The sequence below is a fragment of the Crocuta crocuta genome, unplaced genomic scaffold (genome assembly GCF_008692635.1).
Source record: "Crocuta crocuta isolate KB4526 unplaced genomic scaffold, BGI_CrCroc_1.0 scaffold316, whole genome shotgun sequence".
Taxonomy (NCBI): Eukaryota; Metazoa; Chordata; class Mammalia; order Carnivora; family Hyaenidae; genus Crocuta; species Crocuta crocuta.
The window spans coordinates 214,619-238,567 of NW_027529682.1; the positions used below are offsets into that span (position 1 = coordinate 214,619).

At 46.8% G+C, this 23,949-nt stretch overlaps 1 protein-coding gene across 4 annotated transcripts in view; it reads right to left on the reverse strand.

Annotated features, from left to right (window-relative positions):
- Positions 1-23,949, reverse strand: part of GRAMD1B (GRAM domain containing 1B) — a 161,972-nt gene that overhangs the window by 111,534 nt on the left and 26,489 nt on the right. For 2 of the 4 annotated variants that reach the window (XM_077763065.1, XM_077763062.1), the window contains exon 2: positions 13,057-13,131. In XM_077763065.1, the coding sequence (XP_077619191.1) occupies positions 13,057-13,131 (75 nt within the window). Of the gene's footprint in view, positions 1-13,056; positions 13,135-23,949 lie in introns of all 4 variants that reach the window. The other 2 variants (XM_077763063.1, XM_077763061.1) reach the window with 1 other exon arrangement.

Sequence of the window (23,949 nt, forward strand, 5' to 3'; positions counted from 1 at the left end):
ACGAGTTTGTGGGTTCGAGCCCCGCGTCGGGCTCTGTGCTGACAGCTCAGAGCCTGGAGCCTGCTTGGATTCTGTGTCTCCCTCTCTCTCTGCCCCTCCCTAACTCTTTCTTGTTCCCTCTCTCAGAAATGAATAACAATAAAAAAATTAAAAATAAAAAACAGACCATTAAGCTACAGAAGCTGGGTGGGGTGGGTAAGAAAAGGAAGACCAAGGAAACTAAATGTCCAAGGAAGAACTCCGCTGGCCCCACAGGAACCTGAGTAGAGGGTCTAAGAACATACAAATCCATTTACACAGCTCCTCTGGCCAGAGAGTCTGCCTTTACATTGGCAGGTCCCTTCTCCTAGTGTGCTCATCCTCAGGGGTGAGAGTTGTTGGGGCTCAGATAGTTCTTCCCTCCAGGGTAGAAGGAGTAGGGTCCAGGGCACTCCCCTTGCCTCCTGCCTGAGGACTTGCTCATCTCACTGAGAAGGGAGGGATCAGGTTGCCCTGCTCTCTCCCCTCTGGCAAAGCCACTGCCAGCAGAGGGTGCTGGTGAGCCCAGCGGAGAAACCCCAAGGGAAGGTAATGAACTTTTGTGCAGCTCCAGCCAGCACCTATAGGGGCTTCACCTGGTACCTGCAGGGAGGTCAGAGTGACCACAGTTTCGCGGTTTGGGGCGGGCATAAGAGTGAAACTGAAAGAAGGCACCAGAAATGTACGAGAACTTTCCTATAAATACTTGCTAGTTAAAAGTCTACAGCACTTCTCAACATCAACAAGGCACAGGAAACATACTCAAAACAACCCCAACTGTTCGGCTCTCAGGCATATTTAAAATGTATCATTCAAAATCACCGGGGTCTATTCTCTCCTTGACAGTCTGTCTCCTGCTCTGTCCAGCTTAATGCTTTACAAGAGATAAGCTTCACTAACAGACTCGTTTGCACACTCCATATCTGGAGCTTTAGGTCCAGAAAGCTGGTGACAAAAGATCCATGTGACATAAGGAAAAGAGGAAGGTTCAGCACTGGGCCCCAAGTGTCCTGAGAGCCACATGGATGCTGTCTCAAAGGGAAAGACAGCATCATAAAAGGTTGCAATTAAAAAGCTCTGGACCTGAATCTCAGCTCGATCACTTACAAAGCACGCCAGTGGACAGTGTAAGCCTCCATCTCCTTCTCTAGAAAATGGATAAAATAGCAACTGTCCTTGCATACCTGCCATTAAGGTTAAATAAGAAAGCACATGTAAACCGCAGTACTGAACACATAATAAACTCTCAACACAGCAGATATTATTAGTAATAACAATTAATGCCTCAGATGCCCACAAACTAAGTACACAGACATTCTGCACTGTCTTGGATTTTTTTACTCATCACATGTGTTGATTTTCTGTCGTTTCCTATAATTCTGAGTTCTTTTACTGAAACCCCAGTTTACTTCCTGAGCAAATTTCCCACCATGGAAGTTATTCACTGAGAGGCAGATAACCATTTGATGTAGGTACTGAAGAAATTCACGAATCAGGAAGGAGCAGAGGGTTTCCACGTCCTTAAATCTCTTCTTTAGGGCCATTTCTGTGGATCTTATAAGGACAACTGGTATACACTCCTGGCAAGACGCAAGTCCACCCATTGTTTAAGATGTCAAGAGACGTAACCTTGGGTGTTTCACTTTTAGAGGAAAAGGAGTTCAACAGGTTAAGATTGTTCACTCTGGATCCTCAAGCAAATCTGTCGTGGTACCATGTTCATAAACTCAAGAGTTTTGAGTCTAGCGCTGACTCCTTCTTCATGAAGCGCCTAGCCAGCTCACACACAACAGACATGAGGGAGGGGCACCTGGGTGGCTCAGCCGGTTACGCATCCACTCTTGATTTCGGCTCAGATCATGAGCCCACAGTTTGTGAGATCGAGCCCTGATCTCACCTCCTCTAGGGAGGTACTCAGACACCGTCCATTCCCTCAGCCCCTCTCCCAATCCTGGGACCACCTGAACCAGGGCTACAAGGCTTTTCTCTGCATTTCGATGGGAGACTTTCACCTTCAGACTAGGAAATGGAGAAGGGAAGGAGGGAGCCCAGCTGGAAACTGCTTATTGCTCACTCACTGAAGGATAAGAAGAAAAGAAGCATTGAGCAATCTGGAAAGTTGGTGACAGATAAGATGAAATGATTATTTTAATTACATAGTCCCACCCCACCCACCTTTCTCCTTGCTGCAGAATGGGGATTCTTGGGCTGTGGAGCGAACAGGTAAGAAGAAAACAGAAGCTATGCACTGACAACAGTGTCCCTGAGGGCGCTGCGGGTCTGCCAGAGGCTCCCTGAACCTGAGGCCACAGGCCAGGAAGAGGGCACGGGGCTCTCCCCATCCCATTACTATTCACTGTTAAATTGCGCACTTGATGCTAGCTAGCGCAGGGATAACAGGGGGCTTCCGGCAACATGGCATGTTTCTCAAAGCACGGTTCTAGGCCACTTGAGAATCACTTGGGATACGTGTTCACTGTGCAAATTCCTAGGCCCACCCCAGTCCACATGACTCAGAATCAGAGACAAGAGATGGATGGGGCACCTGGGTGGCTCAGTCATTTAAGCAACCGACTTTGGCTCAGGTCATGATCTCATGGTTCGTGGGTTTGAGCCGTTCTCTGGCTCGTGCTGACAGCTAGCTCAGAGCCTGGAGCCTGCTTCAGATTCTGTATCTCCCTCTCTCTCTNTAAGGTTTGTTTACTTATTTTTGAGAGAGAGAGAGAGAGAGCGACCACAAGCAGGAGAAGAGAAGGGAAGGAGAAGAGTCCTAAGCAGGCTCCACACTGTCAGCACAGAGCCCAATGCAGGACTCTAACCCAGGAACCGTGAGATCATGACCTGAGCCAAAATCAGAAGTCAGACACTTCACCGACTGAGCCACCAGGCGCCCCTCATTTAACAATCTTTATTGAGCACCTACTATGCGTCAGGCATGTACCAGTGAATGAAGCAAAGACAGTCCCCTGGTCTCATGAGGCTTAGGGTCCCTTGCAGGGGAAACAGACGACAACCAGGTCAGCAGAAAAATACAGTGACAACATGGTTAGCACCAAGATGGAAAGTAAGCTGGGAAAGTGAGGCCCAGGGTTCACACGACTGACTGGCCACTGCAAACGTGTTCATGGCTTCCCGAACCAAGTTCCCCAACCTACACACAGCTCTCGAGTAGCTCAAAACTCACCTTCCACTCACCTCACAGGTTTAGCCCAAGTCTACGGTCAGCTGACAGTCACAATGACTGCTGTGTGCCAGACACAGGGCCAAGACCTTCCTCTATCTTACGTCACTTTGATTCCCACAGCCTCCACGAAGGAGGTACGACTATCTCCATTCTTAAGGAAGGAAACATTCAGAGGCGACAGGGTGATTTGATGAGAGCCCCCACGGCCAATAAGTGGTAGAGAAGCAGAGCTTAATCGAAGGGTGTTTGGTCCTCGACGCGTTCCTGAGTTCCACAAGGAGACTGCTGAGGGACCAGTCTCTGCCCCCAGGACCACCCCACAGGGTCGGAGAATCTCTTCTTCGGCCTTTATCCCTTGGGTGCCTGCTGTGTGCAAGGTACTGGGTGGTCAGTACCTGAGGAGTCCTCTCGTAACAGTAAGGACTCAGTCTCTGTTCGCTGCCCTCAAAACTACTGCCATGAAAACACCTCTGGGGAGATGACTCTCATCAATAGTTGGCTAAACACTTAACAGGCATCCATGCCTACGTGCGTGAGAGTGTGTGAGAGAGAATCAAGATCAAGTCATCTACTATGCCTCCCTCCCTAACCTACCTCCATTCAGTCTCTCTCCCTACCTTTCTTCCATTTGTCCTATCTTACCTTTCACTCACTGCTGTATTTCTCTTCACACAAAAAACAGCCGGAAGCCTGCCCATAAGCTTACGTGCTCCTCTCTCTCCAATGCCCACCAGCCTCTGAGTTAAACTCTGATCCTAGGGACTGGAACCTCTCTGTCCTCCCGGAAACCCTGCTCCCCTCTGCTTGTCACAGGGGCATGTTCACCCCGGAGCCACTGCACCAGGAAAAAGCGGCCTACACCCGGTTTATCCGCACGTCTCTCCGGCAGCCTGCTCAAGAGGCTCTGGAGTCAGAGCCAAGTCCCAGTGACGACACCTTGTAAGAAGTGAACACACAGGGTCCGTACCCCCAAACACCTCACTCACAGGTTCCCTCTCACTGGAAGGGAATGATCAACACCCCCAAAGGCACCAGATAGAATACTCCGTCCTCTCCAGAACCTTTCTCTTGGGACCTCCAAGTTCTTTACCAACCTAAGTAATGTACCATGACGGAGGCAAACGAACAATTGCTGGCCAGTTATTGAAGAACTGGGAGAGCTGGTCACTTCCTTGGCAGACACACAGCAGGGCCCAGTCGAGCATTCCATCCATTCCAAACAAGGGCCAGACAGCCTCCCCAGGCTCCCCTCTATCCCTCACCTTTAGCCTCTTGCAACAGACCACTCCTCCCTCTTGGGGAGGGGCCGTCCCTTTGGCCAACAAGTATAAGCCCTCGAACATGGGAGCCAGCCCCCAAAGCTCTCCCGCCTCTGTGAAGAGCCCCAGGTCAACCCCAGCCAGCCCAAGGGCCACGTCCACGTGCCCTCATCTCCAGGGGCCCTCCGCCACCTACTTGGCTCGCAGAAAGGACAGCTTCTTCCTCAGGGAGGAGACGTGGTAGTGACAGGCCTGCTTTACAGCCGTGCTGCAGGAGACGGTCTGGGAGCGCAGATTCTGTACCATGCTGGGCTCAGGGGAGGGCCCGCCACATGGCAGCTGGGACCTCCAGGGCTCGGGGCTCACTCTGGGACTGCATGGACATGCTGCTTCCGCAGCTCCTCCAGCTGTCGGCTGCAGCTCCTGTACGGGGGAGCCCTCCCCGCCCTGGTGTTCAAGCCCAAACACGGGTTGGTGGAGGGCCCCAGGGCAGGAGAGAGCCTGAGGCTCCCTGTTACCAGGATCCCCCCTGGCTTTGGCCCGAGCCACAGCTCCAAACAGAGGCCATCCTGCAACATCTGGCAGCGCTCTGGGCACTTGGTGAGTTTCCTCCTCTCCTTTGTCCTCAGCCAGGGAGGACGGGGCTGTACCTGCATGTGATGTCAGCTGCTGGTGCCAGAGGGAGGGGGAGGGCCCGCGGGCACAGCTCCCAGAGGGTTTGTTACTGGGCTCCTTCCTCGTGGTGAGGGAGCTGACGGGAGAGGTCACCTGAGTGGCCTCGGGGCCGCGGGGAATTCAGTGCCCAGGCAGGCAGACAGAGCCAGAGTGCTCTGGAAACATGCTGTTTGGGGACAATTTCTGGGATAGGATAAGCAGAACCGAAAGCATCTTTCCTTCCATGAGGAGGCTATCAGCTCTGGTGGCTAGACCTGAGTTGAAATTCGTGAGCCTGCACTCTGGCCTCTCCTCCCCCGGAGGCTTGCCCTGTGGCCTCGAATTCCACTACCTTGGTTTCTCCATTTGTTCATGAATTCCACAAGCGTCAGATGAGCACTTACTCTATGCCAGGCAGAAGAGATACCGTTTCTGTCCCCCAGGGGTCTCCTGGGCTAGTGGGAGACAGAGAAGGGAACCACACAGCGCACACCAGGAGGCAAGTGCTGGACGGAACCAACCAGAACCTGCTACTCCTCCTCCACACCAGGGATGAAAAAGGTGCTCTCCCTTCCCCAACCGGAAGAAACAAGGGTGAGTTCTAGTGAGACACTGGAAGACATGAACAGCTTTTCAGCTCATCAAGAGAAAAGGTGATAAAGGCAACCCCCAAATTAATTAGACCCAAAGCTCACACTTATTCTCAATCCACCTTCCTTCATCTTGGGAAATAATCTTAGTTCCTATTCCAAGGAGAAAATATTTCCTGCTGCTATCAGCCTCCTCACCTTCCCACCACATCGCATTTGAACTCTCCTGCATCCACAGCCATTACAGTCTGGCCGAGGCCAATCTGTTCACCTGTGATCTAGAGCTATCTTTCCTCGCCTCTTCTGAAACCTTGCTTGCTTATCTTCAGCAGGTGGTACCAGCCAAACTGACCAAGTCAGAATCCCAGAACTAACTGTGAGGACCTCCTTTCTCTCTCACACACTAAATCCAATCCATTGCCAAATCCTAGACATGTTAATCCCTTAAGTGTATCCTGAATTCATCTACTCCCCCCCACCAACACCACCGCCGCCAGGACCATCATCTCAAATCCAAGCCACCAACACCCCTTAACCGGACAATTGTAATAGCCTCCGAGCTGCCCCAGCTGATCTCTCTGCACCACCTACCAGGGCCACCTCCACCCTTGCTTTTATACTGCAATCTTTCCAGGATGCAAATCTGATGCGGTCGCCTCCCTTCTTAAAGACTCTCAATCGCTTCTTGATGCTCTTGGCGTAAAGACTCAAGTGCTGGTCATGGCCAGCTGAGCTCCTGCGCCTTCTCATCTCATCCCTCTCATCCCACTGCTTCCCAGCTCACCTCTTCTTAACTCAACCACCCCACTGTGGGCCCCACCCCCTCTGTCCAGGTCCAGTTTCTTCCATACACTCTCTCCTGGAACCCTTCCTTGAATGCACACAGCCAAGTTTGTACTTTCTAAGTCATACTCTCAGGTGTTAATACTGTCTCCTCAACAAGCCTGGAAACTCAGGGAGTTTCCTCCCTGCACAACTGTAAGTGTTTGCTGAGTGCATGAATGAGTGACGTCCTCTCTGAAATTCACATCCTTGACCTCCTGGTTCATACTTCAGAGATTTAAAGCACGCTTGTGTCTCCCTAGATCCCTAGATTAAAACAAAAATTCTCCTCAACCACCCCCACCTTCTCCTCTAGCTTTCATCTCTATTTCTCATCCTCCCGGGGAAACTCCTGGAATAAATTCTCCATGTTCAGTCTCTTCCCCTCCCTTCCCATACACCCTTCTATAACTGCTCAGTGGTTAAGATCCTGTTTCGTGCTTACCTTCCCTATCTCTGTCCTCTTCGATTCTTCCTTCTCGCGGCTATATTTCTGTCTCTTCTACTTGTCTCAGCCTCAGTGGGCAATCTTTTGCAAATTCCTTCTTCCTTTGCCTTCTGCTTATACTTTGCTGATCCTGACTCTTGCCTTGACTAAATCTCATTGCCAAACAAGTAGTTTTAGTCCCGTCTCCTGAGGTTCAAATGAGTGTAGGCAACTGGCTAGTGTATCTCTCCACCTACACATTTGACATATCTAAACTAAATTGACTATCACCCCTGCTCTTCAAATTCTTCCCCCTTTACTCAATGTTTTATAACAATAATGATATAATATTAATAATCATAGCAAGCACATATATTATACTAGCCACGTACCCAGCACTATTCGGATTATCAATGACAGACATACACATATACACGCTCCTCCCAGTAACTCATGAAGTATGAACTATTATTATACCCATTTCATAGATGAGGAGACTGAGTCACAGAGGTGAAGTGGTTTGCCCAAGGTCACAGTTGGAAGCACAATGAACCCAGGGAGACACTATACCTGTGGACTATGCTACCTTTTATTGGCTGTCCCCACTACAAATCCCCACTATAAGCCTACAACCTAGGTTCATGCTAGGTACCCTTCCCTAACCCAGATGTAGATAAGCTTTGTCAAACCTACTTAACAAACTTCGTTAGTTGGTTCCTCCTTTTCCCTCCGCACTACCATTAATTCAGAAATGTGCCCATCTGGTCTTAGCTTAAACGTCACCAGGTCAGTAAGCTAACCCTTCCTGCCTAACTTACAGTTGTCCTAAAAAGCCTTGGGCCTCTGTATCACTCTTTTTCATTTTATTTATGGCCCTTGTTACCACTCGGTGCTCTTATTCACTTGTTTGTTTATATCTGTCTCCACTGGCTAGAACATAAGCACCGTGAGATGGGAGACAAGTCACCTGCTCATGGCTGCAGCCCCCAACATTTCCAAGAGTAGCTAGCAGGCAGCATGTGCTCAATAAATGCTTGTTAAATGAGGGGACAATTGGGTAAATAAATGTCAGTTTCCTTCCTTGTCTATCTGCTTTCAACGTTAGCCCCTTAAATCTCTCCCACTAGGACCAAAGTGACTTTTGTCACCAGAGTTATCTGTAAGTGATCTGGGTACCCTCTTCCTTAAAACTTCTCCCTCATTTTTCCTCCCCTATAAGGAAGCTGCTCTGTCACTGGCAGAGTTCGGCCATGGCAGAACCAGGCACCTGCCCACCTGTGCAAAGATGGCTGCTAGCCATGCACTAGCCAGTCCCCTCCTGGGATATGATGGGCGCTGACACCGAAGTATCTGAAGCCCCTGAACACGCCTGGCTTTCTCACGCCTCCCTACTCATGTACATCTCACTCAGTCGCCTGGGAATGCAGCCCTTGTGACAGATTCCTACTCCTTTTGCAGCTCTCAGCAAAGCACATCTCCTTCTGTGGCGTCTTTCTGGATCCCTCGGGCCCCTCCTCCCTCTCTCCTGCCCTCGTCCCAAGCACAGTAGCTGTGCTACTTCAGGGCAAATTTGGTAGCTCCCTGAGCCTCTGTTTCCTACACTCTAATGTGCAGGAAATAACAACATCTATTTGACGGAGCTGTTGAGAGGACTGCATTTCAAAGTCTCTGCAAGGTGCATAGCACAGGGTTAGGTGCACTAAGTGAACCAATTCTTCCCTGTTATTACTCTCTACAGAATTCCGCCTCCATTATCACATGACGTTGTACTTGCTTCTCATAGGCGTGTCTCACCATGAGATAATACGGTGCTCAAGGGGAAATACCAGGCCTTCATCTATTTATTCTGAGGGTCCACATCTTACGGACGGTCAACATTCTAGTCAACATTCTACGAGTTCTGTCTCCGCTTCAAGTACAGCAGAGTATATATAGATCTGCTAGGAAATGGAGTGAAATCACATGACATCAGAGTACTAGCAGCTACCACTCACTAAGCACCTGCTAAGTACTGAGCCCTTTACACATATTATCTCATTTCTTTCTTTCAAGGAACGACTTTTATAGATGAGGAACCGGAGGGTGAGTAAAGCTAAGGAAGTTGCTTTTAAAAATGAAGTTAATAAGGAAGAAGGTTAGCCCAATGTCTAAGTAGGTCTGACCTCAAGGCTTCTACTCTTTCTAGGACACCATGGAGCCCACGGACAAGAGAGCCTCTATCCATCTCATTGTCTAGACTCTAGCAGGCTCCCCAGTGTCTTGCAGACAATTAACAAAGGTTTGGGGCACACATGCCTGCACGCAGGAACGGATGCGTGAACACACGCAGCCCGGCCTCAGCGCTCAGTTACTCCCCTGCCCTGCCTGGGTCCCAACCTTCCTACTACTGAAAGGCTGACCGCATTTTGTTGAAACTAACATTGTGTACATAAAATGTCCTTAGTAAAATAGCTCTGTTTTCTATAGCCCTGGCTGTTTGACAGTTCCTGCCATCCTGTCCACGTACTAAATAAAAATCTGGCAATATGAGGAACCCTGACCATTGGTCCAATGGTCTGAATTGGGCTGAATCAGGGAACCAATGTGCTTTTAAGTGTGCCCTTGGCTTTACCCTAGGAGTGCGAAAATGGATCTGTGACCCATATTCAATGACACACACATACATACAGATTTTGGGGAGGTTGGATCTATTCTGCTTTCTTTCCACTAGAAACCTAAGAGCATTATTCCTATCTCTGAAACCACCTTCATTTCCCAAAAAGTTGATTCCCTTCCTCAAATCAACTCTTCTTGAGGCACACCTGCCCAGGAAATGACTGCCTCCCCGCACCCACCCACCCTCTGCCCCATCATGGTTCCAAAGACTTTTTTCTTCAGGAATCAGCACTGATGTGAAAGAAGAGAAAAATTCTGAGCAGCCCTTAGGCTCAGACAGCATACTGAGACATTTCCCCGTTTGCTGTCATGTAGACAGTTAAGCTAAGTAGGGCAACTAGTTTGTCTCTAAATATCGTATCTATTGTGAACCTCATACAAGAAAAAGGAAAACTGATGTTTTACTTAACCTGTTGAAAGTATACCTCATACTTAAGGATTAGATTTTTATCTGGGAGACAGAAGAAATCAATGTTAATTTTTTTTTTTTTTTTTGCATGCTCTATGAAAACTATCCTTCATCTGATAATTGACCACATGGTTTGGAGAATGAGGAGCAACCACGGAAAAGGGTCCATATTACCCGCCTCATACTTGACCATTTTCAATCCATAATATCTGCTCTGCGGCCACTAGCGGAAATTAGCAAGGGTAAATGACATTACACAAAAGCCTGGCCTTTGTGGGAAATGCCGCCATGACCAGCAGAGGTCGCTGCCCACCCAGTGGGCCCAGAGTCCGGAGCAGGAAGCAGGATCCCCACCATAGTTGCCAATATCCCCAGGGTTTGGAACTCACACTTGCCCCAGGACAGAGTAACGCAGGCCAACATCCAAAATGCCCCAGAGAGTCTCATAATTGGGTAAAAACATATTACAGGAAGGATTAGGGGCAGGGTGTTAGGGTTTGTTCTGAACTGAGGCTGGTGATTAATTAGCACTCTGGGGACTTGTTCTCTCCGGAAGAACCAACTGGATGTGAAGAAAAAAAAGACTTCCTTCAGGATGGCCAGGGTGAACACATACATACCAGTCCTGAGCTTCTGGGGGGAGGCGGTCCGCAGGGACCACCGCGGGAAGCATACTTCTGATCAGAGCTTTGTTTCCTGTACTGCCCGAGGTGAACTGATGCAAAATATATCCACTGTGCACCATGAAGAGTTAAGGGGCCTCTCAGGGAGCCAGGGAGGGGAAGGACCAGAGAAGACATCCAGAGGGCTTTCCTGGGCACAGGTTTGGACTGGAGAACCTTTGTAACGTTTCATTTGGTTGAAGAAGTGGGTAGAGAAGGAGCTAGAATATAATTTATGTCAACATACAATCCCAAAGAGTGAAAAAAGACAGATCTCACTCTAGTGCTCAAGTAGTCATGTCCTGGCATAAGAGATGAAGTTGCCTTGGAAGAAACGTTTTAGAGCCGGCAACTCACCACCTATTTCTTTCTCCCGGGAACGCCCCCAAGCAGCTGACACAGAAGGAGTTGAGAAGCTGCTAGTCTTAGAGCTGAGAGAGGAGCAACTTAAGACATTATGACCTGAAACGGATGGGGCACTTCAGGAGATATGTGATGTCCAAGCACAGGCACACTGAACCACGGGGACTCCATGGCCCCTTTCTTAAAATTTTTATTTTTAAAAAACTTTTGAGAGTATGGTTGACAGAAGCCAGAAAGCACAAAAAGAGAGTGCATGGGCCACTGGAGAGACAAAGGGAATTGCCATCAGATGGTAACTGATTAAGCATCTTAACAAGAATGATTAGTCTTTACCCCTGGGGGCCCCTGCCTCCTATCCCCTCAGTTTGAATTGATGAGCTGAACTACTACTTGAGAACTAGGGCAGAATCCTTAGAACCTGAAATGCAAAGAGATCTGTAAAAGGATTACCCAGGTCCCACCCTCTCGCCAGGAGAGAGTCCCCTTAAGACCCGCCATCTAGGTTTAGCTTGAACACTTCCATCGAGGGGGATAATGCGTTACTCTGCAAGGTCTATTCCATTAGAGTCTAGCTGCAACTAGAGTTCTTCCTTACTCTGAGCTGAAATCCTCCCCACTATGCCCTCTCCCCTCTACCTTTTATTTCTGAGGCTTTCAGATATTTAAAGAGCAGTTGTTAGAGTCACCAAACCATTCTCTTCTCCAGGTTAAGCCATTTTCCTTTCACTGGTCCTTATCCTAATACCTTATCATACTGATCAATCTTTCTAAATTCGTAATTTTATCAATACGTGTATTTCCAAGGAATTGGACTCTGATACGGTCAAACCAGTACAGACCAGTGAGATCTTTTTCTCTTTTTAATCCATGCTCCACACTTCCATGAATAAATTCAGGCTTTGGAAGATGATTTGGTCATCCTATTGGCTCATAATTTTGCTGGTAAATACACCCCCCAGGTTCTTTTTCACATGAAATCCTGTCAAGGTAGGCTCCCTGTGGTAATCCTATATGCAAGCAACTATTCTATTGGTGCCTGGGTGGTCCAGTCAGTTAAGCACCTGACTTCAGCTCAGGCCTCGCTGACAGTGGAGAGCCTGCTTGGGATCTGTCTGTCTCTCTCAAAATAAATAAACTTAGAAAAAAAGAAACTATTCTAATACAGATTTATAAGTACATATTATAAACATAATAGCATATTTCGTTAAAAAAAAAATTGTCATTTGCACCCACAGTCCCATCTGAAATACTAAAGCTTGAGTCTGTCATCCTTGTCTCAGCTGAGTGTCTGCCAGAAGTTTGATAAATGCTATAAAAGTACCTTCTCCCTTCTCATTCCATTTGTTGACCAAACCAGTAACCAGAGCTAGACCAAAAGCAGAGCCCTGTCATGTGCCCACCGGGACCTCCTTTTCATTAACGTCGGTACAGTCAACTTGCTCCGGCTCGGATTCACCTGCTACCACGGACCCGTCTATGGTGCATGGGCACTACATGAAGCAGATGACGGCTGATCCTCACATCCAGAGGGTTTAACTAGTCGGACCCCAGAGTCCTCATGTGAGTATTTAGGAGCCTCTTCCTCTTCCTCGCCCCGCGCCTATGCACCCTCATTCACCTCTGACACTACAGTCCATTCTTACCCTTGTGGCCCATCGCCATCTGATGCCACACACGGCACGCCAGGCCCTGCGGCTTTCCTCAGGCACCATCCACACTGTACCCAGCAGCTAAGATGTGCCGTGAGCCAAGTCCACTCTGAGGTCTTCCCAGCATCTCGGGTTGGCCACCTACTGGCTTCGCTCCTTGCTGAAGACCAAAAGCCTTCAGAACTAGTCCCTCGGTGCTGTACCCTCTCACTTCCTGGGTCAATGTCCTGTCTTTCTGGCTGGTCTGAGCACAGACGTCTGGAAGCCTCCTCTCACCCTCCCACTACCCACGGTTTTCCAGGCGCCGGAAGGACGATCGCACTCCAACATTTCAGCCCACCGCTCCCCTCTCTCTTGGCCTTACCTTTCTTCCCGTGCTCGGGGACTCAGGAACCTGCTAGAATCATCGTCGTGGCTGCTCTGCTGGCTACTCTGCTGGCTGCTGAAGAAAGACACAGGATATGAACCGTTAACTTCTTTCTCAACACTGGGGGAGGTCATCTAGACTCCACAGCTTGACAAAGACATAGGGTTACAAAATTTTAAAAACAAGTTCCCCCATGTAACTTTATACAGAGAGTGTACTGACAGGCAAGATATAGGAGAAATGACACAAATATGGTGTGAACTCCACCCCGCTCATCTGAGGCCGGAGGGGAAAATCTTGACCTGTCACCTTGTTCTGCCTTGGGGACCTGATCTCAGTGAGCAAATACCTCCAGTACTTTCTATACTTGGGCTTCTTAATCTGTATGCCAGGGTAACAATCCCTCGCTGCTTCACCCTCACTGGAGACTCTCAAGATGCAGGTGCAGATGGGGGTGGGATAGAGAGTTCCAGTAGGGAGAAAGACTGATAGGGGCAGGGGCCACCTGGCCTGCTCTGCCTCCTGGGGAGGCCAATGAGGGTGCCCATAAGGGTGGGATTAGAGGCTAAGGTCCCTCCACTCCAGCCTAAGAGGATTCTAGGGCTTCTGTTCACAGAGCTCTTTAAAATGCTTACATTGAAGTTACAGTCTATGGAATTCAGCCATCTTTCATCTTACTTGAGAGAGAGAAAAGCTGTTCAGATGTCTTATGACACTAACTGAACATATGAATAATCTGTATTTTTTTTTAACTAACCCAAGCATCTGATCAGCAGTCAACAGACTCTAGTCCCCCACCCAGGCCAAATCTGAAGCTGCCTGTTTTTTATGTTTTTACAGTCCCTTGAGAATGGTGTTTAAAAAAAAATGATTGTGGGGAAGTCAGAACAAGAATAATATCTCATGACATATGACAATTATTTGAAATTCAAACTTTAGGGTCGTTAATAAAGTTTTACTGGAACACAGACGTATTATCTATGGTTACTGTTTTGCTACAATGGTGGACTGAATAGTTAAGGCACCACTGAATTAAGTAGTGAGCACATTAAACCCACAAAGCCTAAAATATTTATTATCTGGCCCTTAACCAAAAAAGTCAGCAAACCCCTGCTTTGCATAGTCTATTAATAGTAAATTCCTAGTATGATAAATGTCACTATAACCCAGGCTCCAGTATAACCAAAACTGTTTTCTTGTTCTGATGGACTGCTCATCACAGAAAAATGCATTGATCTCCACAGACTGTATTCCTTACACTGATCCCCAGGTAGACTGAGACTCTGAATAATCTTGTAATGGTTCACTCTCAACCCAAGCAGCACGTGATTTTTTGTGTGTGATCAAAGTTATAGCCATGCTTTTATATTCTAGTCTTTCAACAAGAAGAAAATGAACTTAGAAGCAATTTAAGTTTTCAAACACATACACACCCTAGAAATCAGAACAGCACCAAACGCAGAGCTTCTACTTGCCTAGCTGAACGGAAGTATGTACATCAGCCCTTTCTCTTTCATTTACTGTACACATGGCACTTTTTTGCTCCTTGTTCGCTGTGGAGGGGCTACTCACCAGATCCCCTTCCCAAGGTCTCGGAGAATTGCCTATTAAAAAACTCATCACAAAACTGTGCTATCGTGTTGCTGACCCATGAGATTTCTTACGTTGGGACTAACTTGTGATAATGCATCAGGCACTGTACTCCAGTAGGCGACTCACAGATGGTCGGACCTCCAATTCTACGGCAGACAGCTCCAAAGGTGAGCATGAAGAGAGGAATACCAGTCTACACCACCAGCAGCAGAAGGGAGGGGTTCTGGAGCCCACTAACAGCCAATGGGGCTCAACCAACCCAAATGACCATGATCAACATCACAGCCTCTTCAAGGAAGAGACTGGGCTTGGCTCCATTTAAGCTAGTCTTCCTTCTCACCCTACCCTCTCTCTGGCAATCAAAACCTAAAGTTAAACTAATAATGGGGCTCCCAGAATGAAAGGACAATGTACTGGGGTTTCAGAAAAATACTTCTGAGCTGCTATTAGCAAGCTGTCTCACTAGATGGCACTGTTGACTTCGAAGCCGGAACTTCATCCATCCAGCACTTCTGAAATTCAAACTACTAGACCCAACATTCTGGTGCCTCTTTTTGGCCTTCCCGTTGCTCAGGAAGCAGTTCGGATGGTGGAGATGAAAGCGACAATGGATCACCTTCAACCTGTTTATTGGTTCCAAATAACCAAGAAATATCAACCTACATGCGGCAGACAAATATTTACATAATGGCCTCCATGTGCAAATATGCTGACAAGAGGCAGCATCAAGGCAATGATAAAGTCTAGACTCCGGAATATGCTGCCAGGGACTGAATCCAAGCTCCTCACTACCTAGTTATAAGACCTTGAGCAAATTACTTAATGTCATTCTCCTTACCTACAAAATGGAGATAGATGTTAACGACAGTTCTTACCTCATAAAGCTGTTGCAAAGATTAAAGAATGAACATATGTGAAGTATGGAGAACAGTGCCTGGCATATTAAACGCTGTATGTAGCTGCTATTATTATGTGTAAAGCAACATTTTGTGGGTCATGGACAATGGAAACATGAATCAGGTGAAGAATCTGCTCTCAAGGTGGAAAGTAAGAGTCAATGTAAGCAACTACCTTTAAAAGCAAAAACCATACCTCTTAGAAGTAAATACTAGATGCTACGGAAACATAAAATACTGGAGCCAGTAAGAGAAGGAATGGCTGTCTGGACGACAAGCGTTTCAGCGCAGACACTTGAAATTCAGATAGATTCAGGACACACAGACCTGAAGAGAAGGGCATTCTATTTTAGTTCCATCTACCACACACTTATCATGTACCAGGCACTGTGCTAGGAGACAAGGACATATAGGAGGCCCAGACATTCACTGTACACTGTGGTGTGGCAAAACTAAAACGATGGACAAAGTAAGATGGCGGACACTTCCGTGGGGGGCGGGCGGGGAACATGTCAGATAGGTGGACTCCACGTAAATCCATGGTGGTGGCAGCGCTGGGTGTACAGGGTGCTTCGTCCTTTACAGTTCCCAGGAGGGGGCTGGTCCTGTGTCCTCCCATTGTTGGAACTTGTTTTTCAACAGTCTTAAATAAGTGAAAGGGACACCAAGCACTCCTCCACTCAGTCCCCATGAAGTTAACATTGTCAAGCAGAATCTCTAGATTCAGATATTGCCTCACCCTCTCACATGTACTCTTTCCACTCTTCTCTTAAATGAACCTTATTCAAATGATAACAGCCCTCCTGGAAATGGGGCAGCTCCTTCAGCTTCCTAAATGAAATCTACCAGTATCCTGAGGTCATGGAAAAAAGCAACCACCAGAGTGGGGTGTTCACCCAGTTATGGAATGCCAGAGGTCAAGGGCCACATCCCCAACCTCTCCATTTCAGTGAGGCTCATTTGGTGACCCTGAGTGCCTGTTCTGGGCTCTATGGCTTAAAGTGGAGAAGAACTTGGAAGAAGTCCAGCAGAGGGCACTAACAGATAAAAATATCTGTTAGAAAACCTTAAAAAAGGTGCACCTGGGTGGCTCAGTCGGTTGGGGGTCAGACTTCAGCTCAGGCCATGATCTCACAGTCCGTGGGTTCGAGCCCCACATCAGGCTCTGTGCTGACAGGTAGCTCAGAGCCTGAAGCCTGTTTCAGATTCTGTGTCTCCCTCTCTCTGACCCTCCCTTGCTCAGGCTGTCTCTCTCTCTCAGAAATAAATAAAAAACAGTAAAAAATTAAAAAAAAAAAAGAAAACCTTAAAAAAATAAAATTTAAACCAAAAAACCAACTCTAAACAAGGATTTGGATCTAGGCTTTAAGTGACTGAATGTAGGCTTAACATCGAAGGGAAGGGAATTTGTTCAGGCAACTGTTTGCTGTACCCCCAAGGCAGCTAAAGGAGTAAATCCCTCCTGTTGTGAATTCAAGCTTAGGATGAAAACCACTGTATAAATTAGATTTTGAAACACTAGACTGTGTTACTAAATAAGGTGAGGAAGTGGCTTCTTTAAATTCCAGGATATTCCGAAGGGACACCAGCTGAAGGAAATTAGATCTGTAATCCTTTTATTCTCCACCAGCAAGCGAGTGCTTGGAGCTTATCCTCGAAGGTCATATCAAACCAGTAATGAACGTTGGCACAAACTGGGAAAAATACGTTGTAATCTGAGCCAAAGCACACTTCAGGAGACAGAAATCATAGACAATGACCAGGAAGCTCCGCGGGGCAGGCTGGGTAAATTTCCCATGATTCCACTGATCTCCCTTCCTCCCTCCCCCAACCCAGAACACCTGCAGAAAGTGCAGGCTAAACCCACAAGCCACCAGGAAGGTGTCCTTTTGCCCTCTGGAAAGTACAGCTTCTCTGACAGGGAGACTCAATTTGCCATCTTTCTTGAGTAGGTGCTTCAGATGCAGAAACAGCTCTTTCTCTCCCAGATAATACTAAAGGGATCATGGCCTCCTAAGCCCAGAGTGGGTTTTGAGAGAATGGGGGGTGGTGGGGGGNCAGGTACAGGGATGGGCAAGCTGTTATTTCCAGAGCCTAATGGAAGCCATCCATTTACCCACACTATGGCTGTACAGACTATTTATCAAACTTCTTTGCTTTTGGCTGTTAACCAGAGCAATCTAGGGTGTTATCTCATGCTAACTGGAAGCTTCCAAAGACTCAAAGTGCCTTTGATTGATACATGTCTTTGATGAATAAAAATGGGGAAAGAAATTATTTGAGGCAGTGGATGTAGTAAAAATAGCACAGAGACAAACCAACCTAGGTTTGCCCTGCCTTTACTGGCCCTCTGCTTTAGCCAAATCCCTTAACCTCTTTTAGCCTGTTTTCCCCCAAAATTAGAGAACGGGGTTGAGGATTAAGTTGTGAGTAATCCAATCACAATATCTGAGTTCAGGATTTACAGTCAGGGCAACGCAAATTTTAGTCCTGACTGCCTACCACTTAGCAGGATGACCCTGGGTAAATTATTTAACTCTTCTAAGTGTCAGATGTGGGTATACCACATACCTTAAAAGATTGCAGTGAAGATTAGAAATAGGAGAAATCATCTATATAAAAAGTGTCTAGGGCAGTATCCAAGCTTTGATGGGTATACCATAAATGGGGGACATCAATTGTATTCACTATTCCCAGTTTGGCAGACAAATTTTTTGAAACATCCAGTGCAGAGAAGATGAGACATGGTAAAAGTTTTGAGAGCCACTGCCCTGAAAAGTAGGGCCACCTAACAAAAGAGAAGGCTGAATTTTCAGGCTGAATTCTATTCACCTGTGAAACGGCTCTGGCATTTATCATTTTGGTGTAAGTAGAAAAAGTATACCGGGGAAGAAAAGCAGGTGGCAAAGTAAAGAATGCAGGGGAATAGTTTGTCATTTGGCAAATGAGTATGGACAAGTCTAATAATAGAAAGTAAGTAAACAGATGTGATTTGGGGCACTGCCAATGACTGCCAGCTTCTTACACAGCATCCTCGAATATTCTCAAATACTACTTAGAAAATAACATGCTCTGGGTGAAGACTGATAATTTGCCTACAAAGTTAGCAGGAAGGGATCTGTGTAACGGCTCCTATGGAAATTTGCAGCTGGGTGGGTAGATGGTCAAAGGTTCAGGGACTCAGAATTTGGGTAAATATCTTCCAACTCATTACAACTCACTAATACTTCTCTACTTAAAGAGTTCTTTTTTAGCCTTTAAAAGGGACTCTGATTATCTTTAAATTAAAAAAAAAAAAAGAAGAAGAAGAAGAAAGCTCTCCCTCAATTCCGTTATCTTTCTTTCCTTTCCTTCACAGGCATATTTTATTGAAAGAATTCATGACTTGGTGAGTGCCTTCATCAAAGCTGTATCAGAATAAGCAGAGAGCTTCGCCATGCAGATTTCCTGGCCCTTCCCCTAACTTGCCAGGTCAGAGTCTGAACATATCCAGGAATGTGTGGGTTTTTTAATTTATTTATTTATTCATTTAAATGATCGCTACACCCAATGTGGGGCTCAAACTCATGACTCTCAGATTAAGAGTTGCACGCTCTTCCGACTGACCTAGCCAGGCACCCCGAGGAATGTGTATTTTTCAAAAGCTTCCCAGTGACTCTGGGGGGCAATCAGGATGGAGACCCAGTGGACTCCACACTCACTGCCTCTACTTCCTCACCATTGCCTGGTGAATGAGTCCACAAATCTGGACGGCACTCGTACCCTTCCATGATTTCATCCACCTGGACCTCTGTTACTGCCACATCAATGACAGCTGTTACGTCCTAATCATATTTGGCCACCCAGGCAGGTTTGACACTATTATTCCCATTCTCCAAACTTCACCCTTCTGCCTCCTCCGGCACCTCCCTCTCCTGCTTCTTGGGTTTTGTCCTACTTTTGCTTTTGTCTTCCTTTTTGGGGAGCTTCGTGGACTTCTGGTTTCTGTTTCAGTCACTCATTTAATAAATTATCAAATGCCAATGTACCAGGCGTTGTTTGGAAATCTCAATACTATAGTAAACATATGAGATCTCTATTCTCAATGAGTTTACAGTCTGTTTGGGTTCCTTTCTCTTCCACCTTTATGCCAGGAGAACTGAGTTTTATGAACCTGTTATCAAAATACTGTGCAATAATAGTATACATTCGTGGGAGGTGATTTATTAGCTCCCACCGATTCTCAAATAGGCTTATGACTCACAGAAGTAGCCACAACCTCTCTGGGGAAACTCGTCCACACCAAACCTTCGGTTATGATGGATATACTGATTACTCCCAAAGATAGCAGGGAAGAGGACTGAGCTGCCACTAGTCGCACGGGGCTATTTAAATTTATATTCATTAAAAATTCAGTTCCTTAGTCACAGTAGTTATATTTCAAGCACTCAATAACTACATGGGGCCATTTGCTTCTGTATTAGATAGTGCAAATATGGAACAAGTCCATCACTGCAGAAAGCTTTATTAGACAGCACGGGAGGTTCCCAAATCAAACCCAGGATTTGACTTCCAGCTCTGCCACTTCTCATCTGAGTAACTCAGACCCGCCTATTTGCCTCTCTCTACAACATTCCCCCCCCTTTTTTTTAAATTTTTTAATGTTTTAAAATTTTATTTCTGAGAGAGAGAGAGAGAGAGGGTGAGCAGGGGAGGGTCAGAGAGAGAGGGAGACAGAGAATCTGAAACAGACTCCAGGCTCTGAGTTAGCTGTCAGCACAGACCCCGACGCGGGGCTCGAACCCACAAACTGTGAGATCATGACCTGAGCCCTTAGCAGAAGTGGAATGCTTAACTGACTGAGCCACCCAGGTGCCCCTCCCTACAACACTCCTCTCATCTCAACTGTTAATATGTAAGTAACTCCACACAATGGTTTTGAGGACTGAGCAAGTTAACTAATATAAACCACTCTAATATAAAGCACTAAACAGAAGGCTTCTGTGAATAAGCACCCAAGAACTGTCAAGAACATTTATTATCATGCTTTGCATTGGTACTGAACTCTCTGAAGTCCAATATGAATCTCAAACAGAATGCGGCCAATCCTGGATTCACCACCTTTTTTTGTCTTCCTCTTGCATTCCATAGGGATTCATTCAAACTAGTGTGAAAAAGAAAAACCACAGATCCAAAATGGTGCCACATAAGCCAAGTTCCAACCTCCTCCGGGAAATGGGAGTCCTAAGGGCTCAGTCAGAAATTCTCTGGTCTGCACCAGTGAGGTAACTGGTCACCTGGGCCTCTCCATCCCCCAAAATCTTCATGATAAGACTCCCTCCCCTTTCCCCTAAGGGAAGGTGACCTTGCCTCAAATAATCCTTTCTTTTGCTAATGACTTCTTACCCCGCCCTCCTTCCTATAGAAACCTCCTCAGAGGCCCCCTTTACTTGGAGCTAGAAGGCTGCTTGATTCATGACTGGATTAATAAAGCCAATTAGATTTTCTGAGTTTTGGTTCATGTTTCTAACACTAGAGAGGCACCTCCCATCGACTTCACAGCAAGGGCTGTAGATTCTACCTCCTAGTATCCGCCAGTCAGTCCTGGCCTCCATTCATCACTCCTTTGGCCACTGTCTTAGGCCAAGCTCTCATCACTCCTCCAGGGGATTACTGTAATAGGCTCCCAACTGCTTTTCCTGTTGCCAATCTGGCCCCACTCCAGTCTATCCTGGACACTGATGGTCTTCCTGAAATGCAGATTTGATCCTGCCTCTTTAGGCTTAAAAGTCCTGCAGGCTTCCCATAATTTCATGAGCCAAGTTCAAATTCCTTCGTGTAGCAATAAAAACCCTAATAAGCTACCTGCTATCTATCTTGCGGCTCTCACACTGCCCACGCCCACTCCAGTGATCCTCCGTGTCCTTGGCTTAGACAGGCACTTCTCCGGGGCCTGGGGTATCCTTTTCTCCACTCACCCCATCCTGGATTAAGCCTGAGGGCTCTAGTTTTGGACTGCCGGAATTCCAGTATTGACTCGTCTACCTACTCAATTTCGAACCCTATTAAATGGGGATGACAATAGCATCTTCTTCATTGGGGTGCTGTGAATAATAATACCCATGGAATATTGTGGAAAGGGATCCGGGTACTCAATATTACAGGGAAATCTTTTCTCAGGGAAGAAATCTTCCTCGGTGGCCCCTGCCCACACTATGGTCCTACATTACTGTCTTACCCTTCACCGTAAGAATTAGCACACTCCTCAGGATACAGTCATTATACCTTCTGCCACATGGTAAGTTATTTAAGAGCAAAGACCTATTTAATGTTTCACTTCCACTTACCACTCCAATCTGCACAGATTACACTCTCTCCCCAGATGACCACACGCCTCCAAATGTTCATTAGCTTTTCTAGACGCCTGTGTTGAAAGTACCCTAGGCCCTGTTCCGTGTGCAAAGCGTGGTCTGTGACCTCAAGAAGTTTCCAACAGACTATGTTCCAGGCACTGGAGATACCAACTTGCATCAGATACATGTGCGCCTTCCCAAGAAAGCAGCTACTGTTAAGAAAACCTTCCTCATGCCCGCCCTCCTCTGCCCCACACCCCTGCCAAAGCTATGCTCCAACTTTCAGTTACCCAATGTGATGCGGACCCACTTCAAGCCTGACAGAACCTCCACTGGAGGGGAGGCAGGAAACAACGTGCTTCTCCAATTAGACACTAGGAGTCAAAAGTTAATAGAAAAAGGGTTTGAAGCCCAATGTTACAACTTTTTTGTTTCTTTCTTCCTGAACGGTCCAGGGAGTTTCAAATGTTCATGCCGACCCTTGGCTCTCATGTATACAGATACTCAAGCGTCAGTTGGGGGAGGGGAACCTCATTATTTTCCTGATGCTGTTCTGAGATATTTTTCATGAAGCGTAAAGGTTCCCTGACCTACAAAGAAATTCTAGACCTTCCCCCCACCACCACGCAATGAAAAGAATTATACTTACCCCATTGTATTCCTCAAATGGCTTCTGAAGAAAGGGGGCAAGAGAACTTGTGTCCCCTTAACCTCTCTTCAAGCGCTCCCAAGGAACGCACCACTTTCCTCTGGCTCCCACGCCCTGGTAGCTTTGCTGGCCTCGGGCACTACTTCCCTTCACTGTGAAATCGTAAGCTCCTAAACCCTCATAAGAGAGCACAGAGGCATTAACCAGGTCACCTAGTGGTGAACCTTTTATCAGTGATAAATGCGACCAACCAAGATGCTTCCCAGAATTTTAAGTCTCTGACAAGCTATCAAGACCCTAAGCAGTGATGTCTCATAGGCCAGCCTCCCCACCGTCTCAGCTAGCTCCCTGTGCCTCCCTCCCAGCCTTTAAGACATCCTTTGCTTCTTAATCCAGAGCTGTCTGGATTAAATAAGTGGTAGGAAGATACACATGAATTTCTCAAAGCCAACGCAAGCCAGAATCATTCTGTCCACAGATAACCTCATTTAATTTTTATTAATTTTTTACTAATATTAATATTTTACTAATGTGTATTAACATGTGACTTATTTTTTAATAATCTCTATACCCAATGTGGGGCTCGAACTCATGACCCTAAGATGAGGAGTCACATGTTCTATCAACTGAGCTAGCCAGGCATCTTCCCCACTCCCTCCCCACCCCTGCAAAACCTTATGTTTGACAACCATCTTGATTCTGGTTCCTTCATGTAAACTGGTCAGAATATGGAGTTAAAGTCTCTTCTCTATCAATTCCCTCTCACAGGGGCCAAGTCCAGAGACAGTCCCAGGACTCACAGAGAGCCCCACACCAAGAACCTTTAAACCAAACCCCAACTATGATATTTTGTGTTTGTTTTTTTTTTAATTTTTATTTTTTAATTTTTTAATGTTTATTTTTGAGACACACACACAAAGTGGGAGCAGGGGAGGGGGAGAGAGAGAAAGGGAGACAGAATCCGAAGCAGGCTTCAGGCTCTGAGCTGTCAGCACAGAGCCTGACGTGGGGCTTGAACTCATGAACCATGAGATCATGACCTGGGCCGAAGTTGGCCGCTTAACCAACAGAGCCACCCAGGTGCCGCCCCCTCCCCCTCCCACGATATTTTGAAATATAACTTTCTGATATATGACAAAAACACTATTTACCTCCTAGTTAATTTGTATGTGCTTTTAACCATAGGTACATAACCACCATTCAGAGCTTCAGGTCAGCATCTAATAAGACACCTCATACCACAGCTCAAACTCTCTTCAGTCTCTCTGATTACAACAAAATGCAGGGGCGCCTGGGAGGCTCAGTCAGTTAAGCATCTGACTCTTGCATTCGGCTCAGGTCATGATCTCAAAGTTTGTAATTTTGAGCCCTGCAACGGGCTCTGTGCTGGCAGTGAGGAGCTTGCTTGGGATTCTCTCTC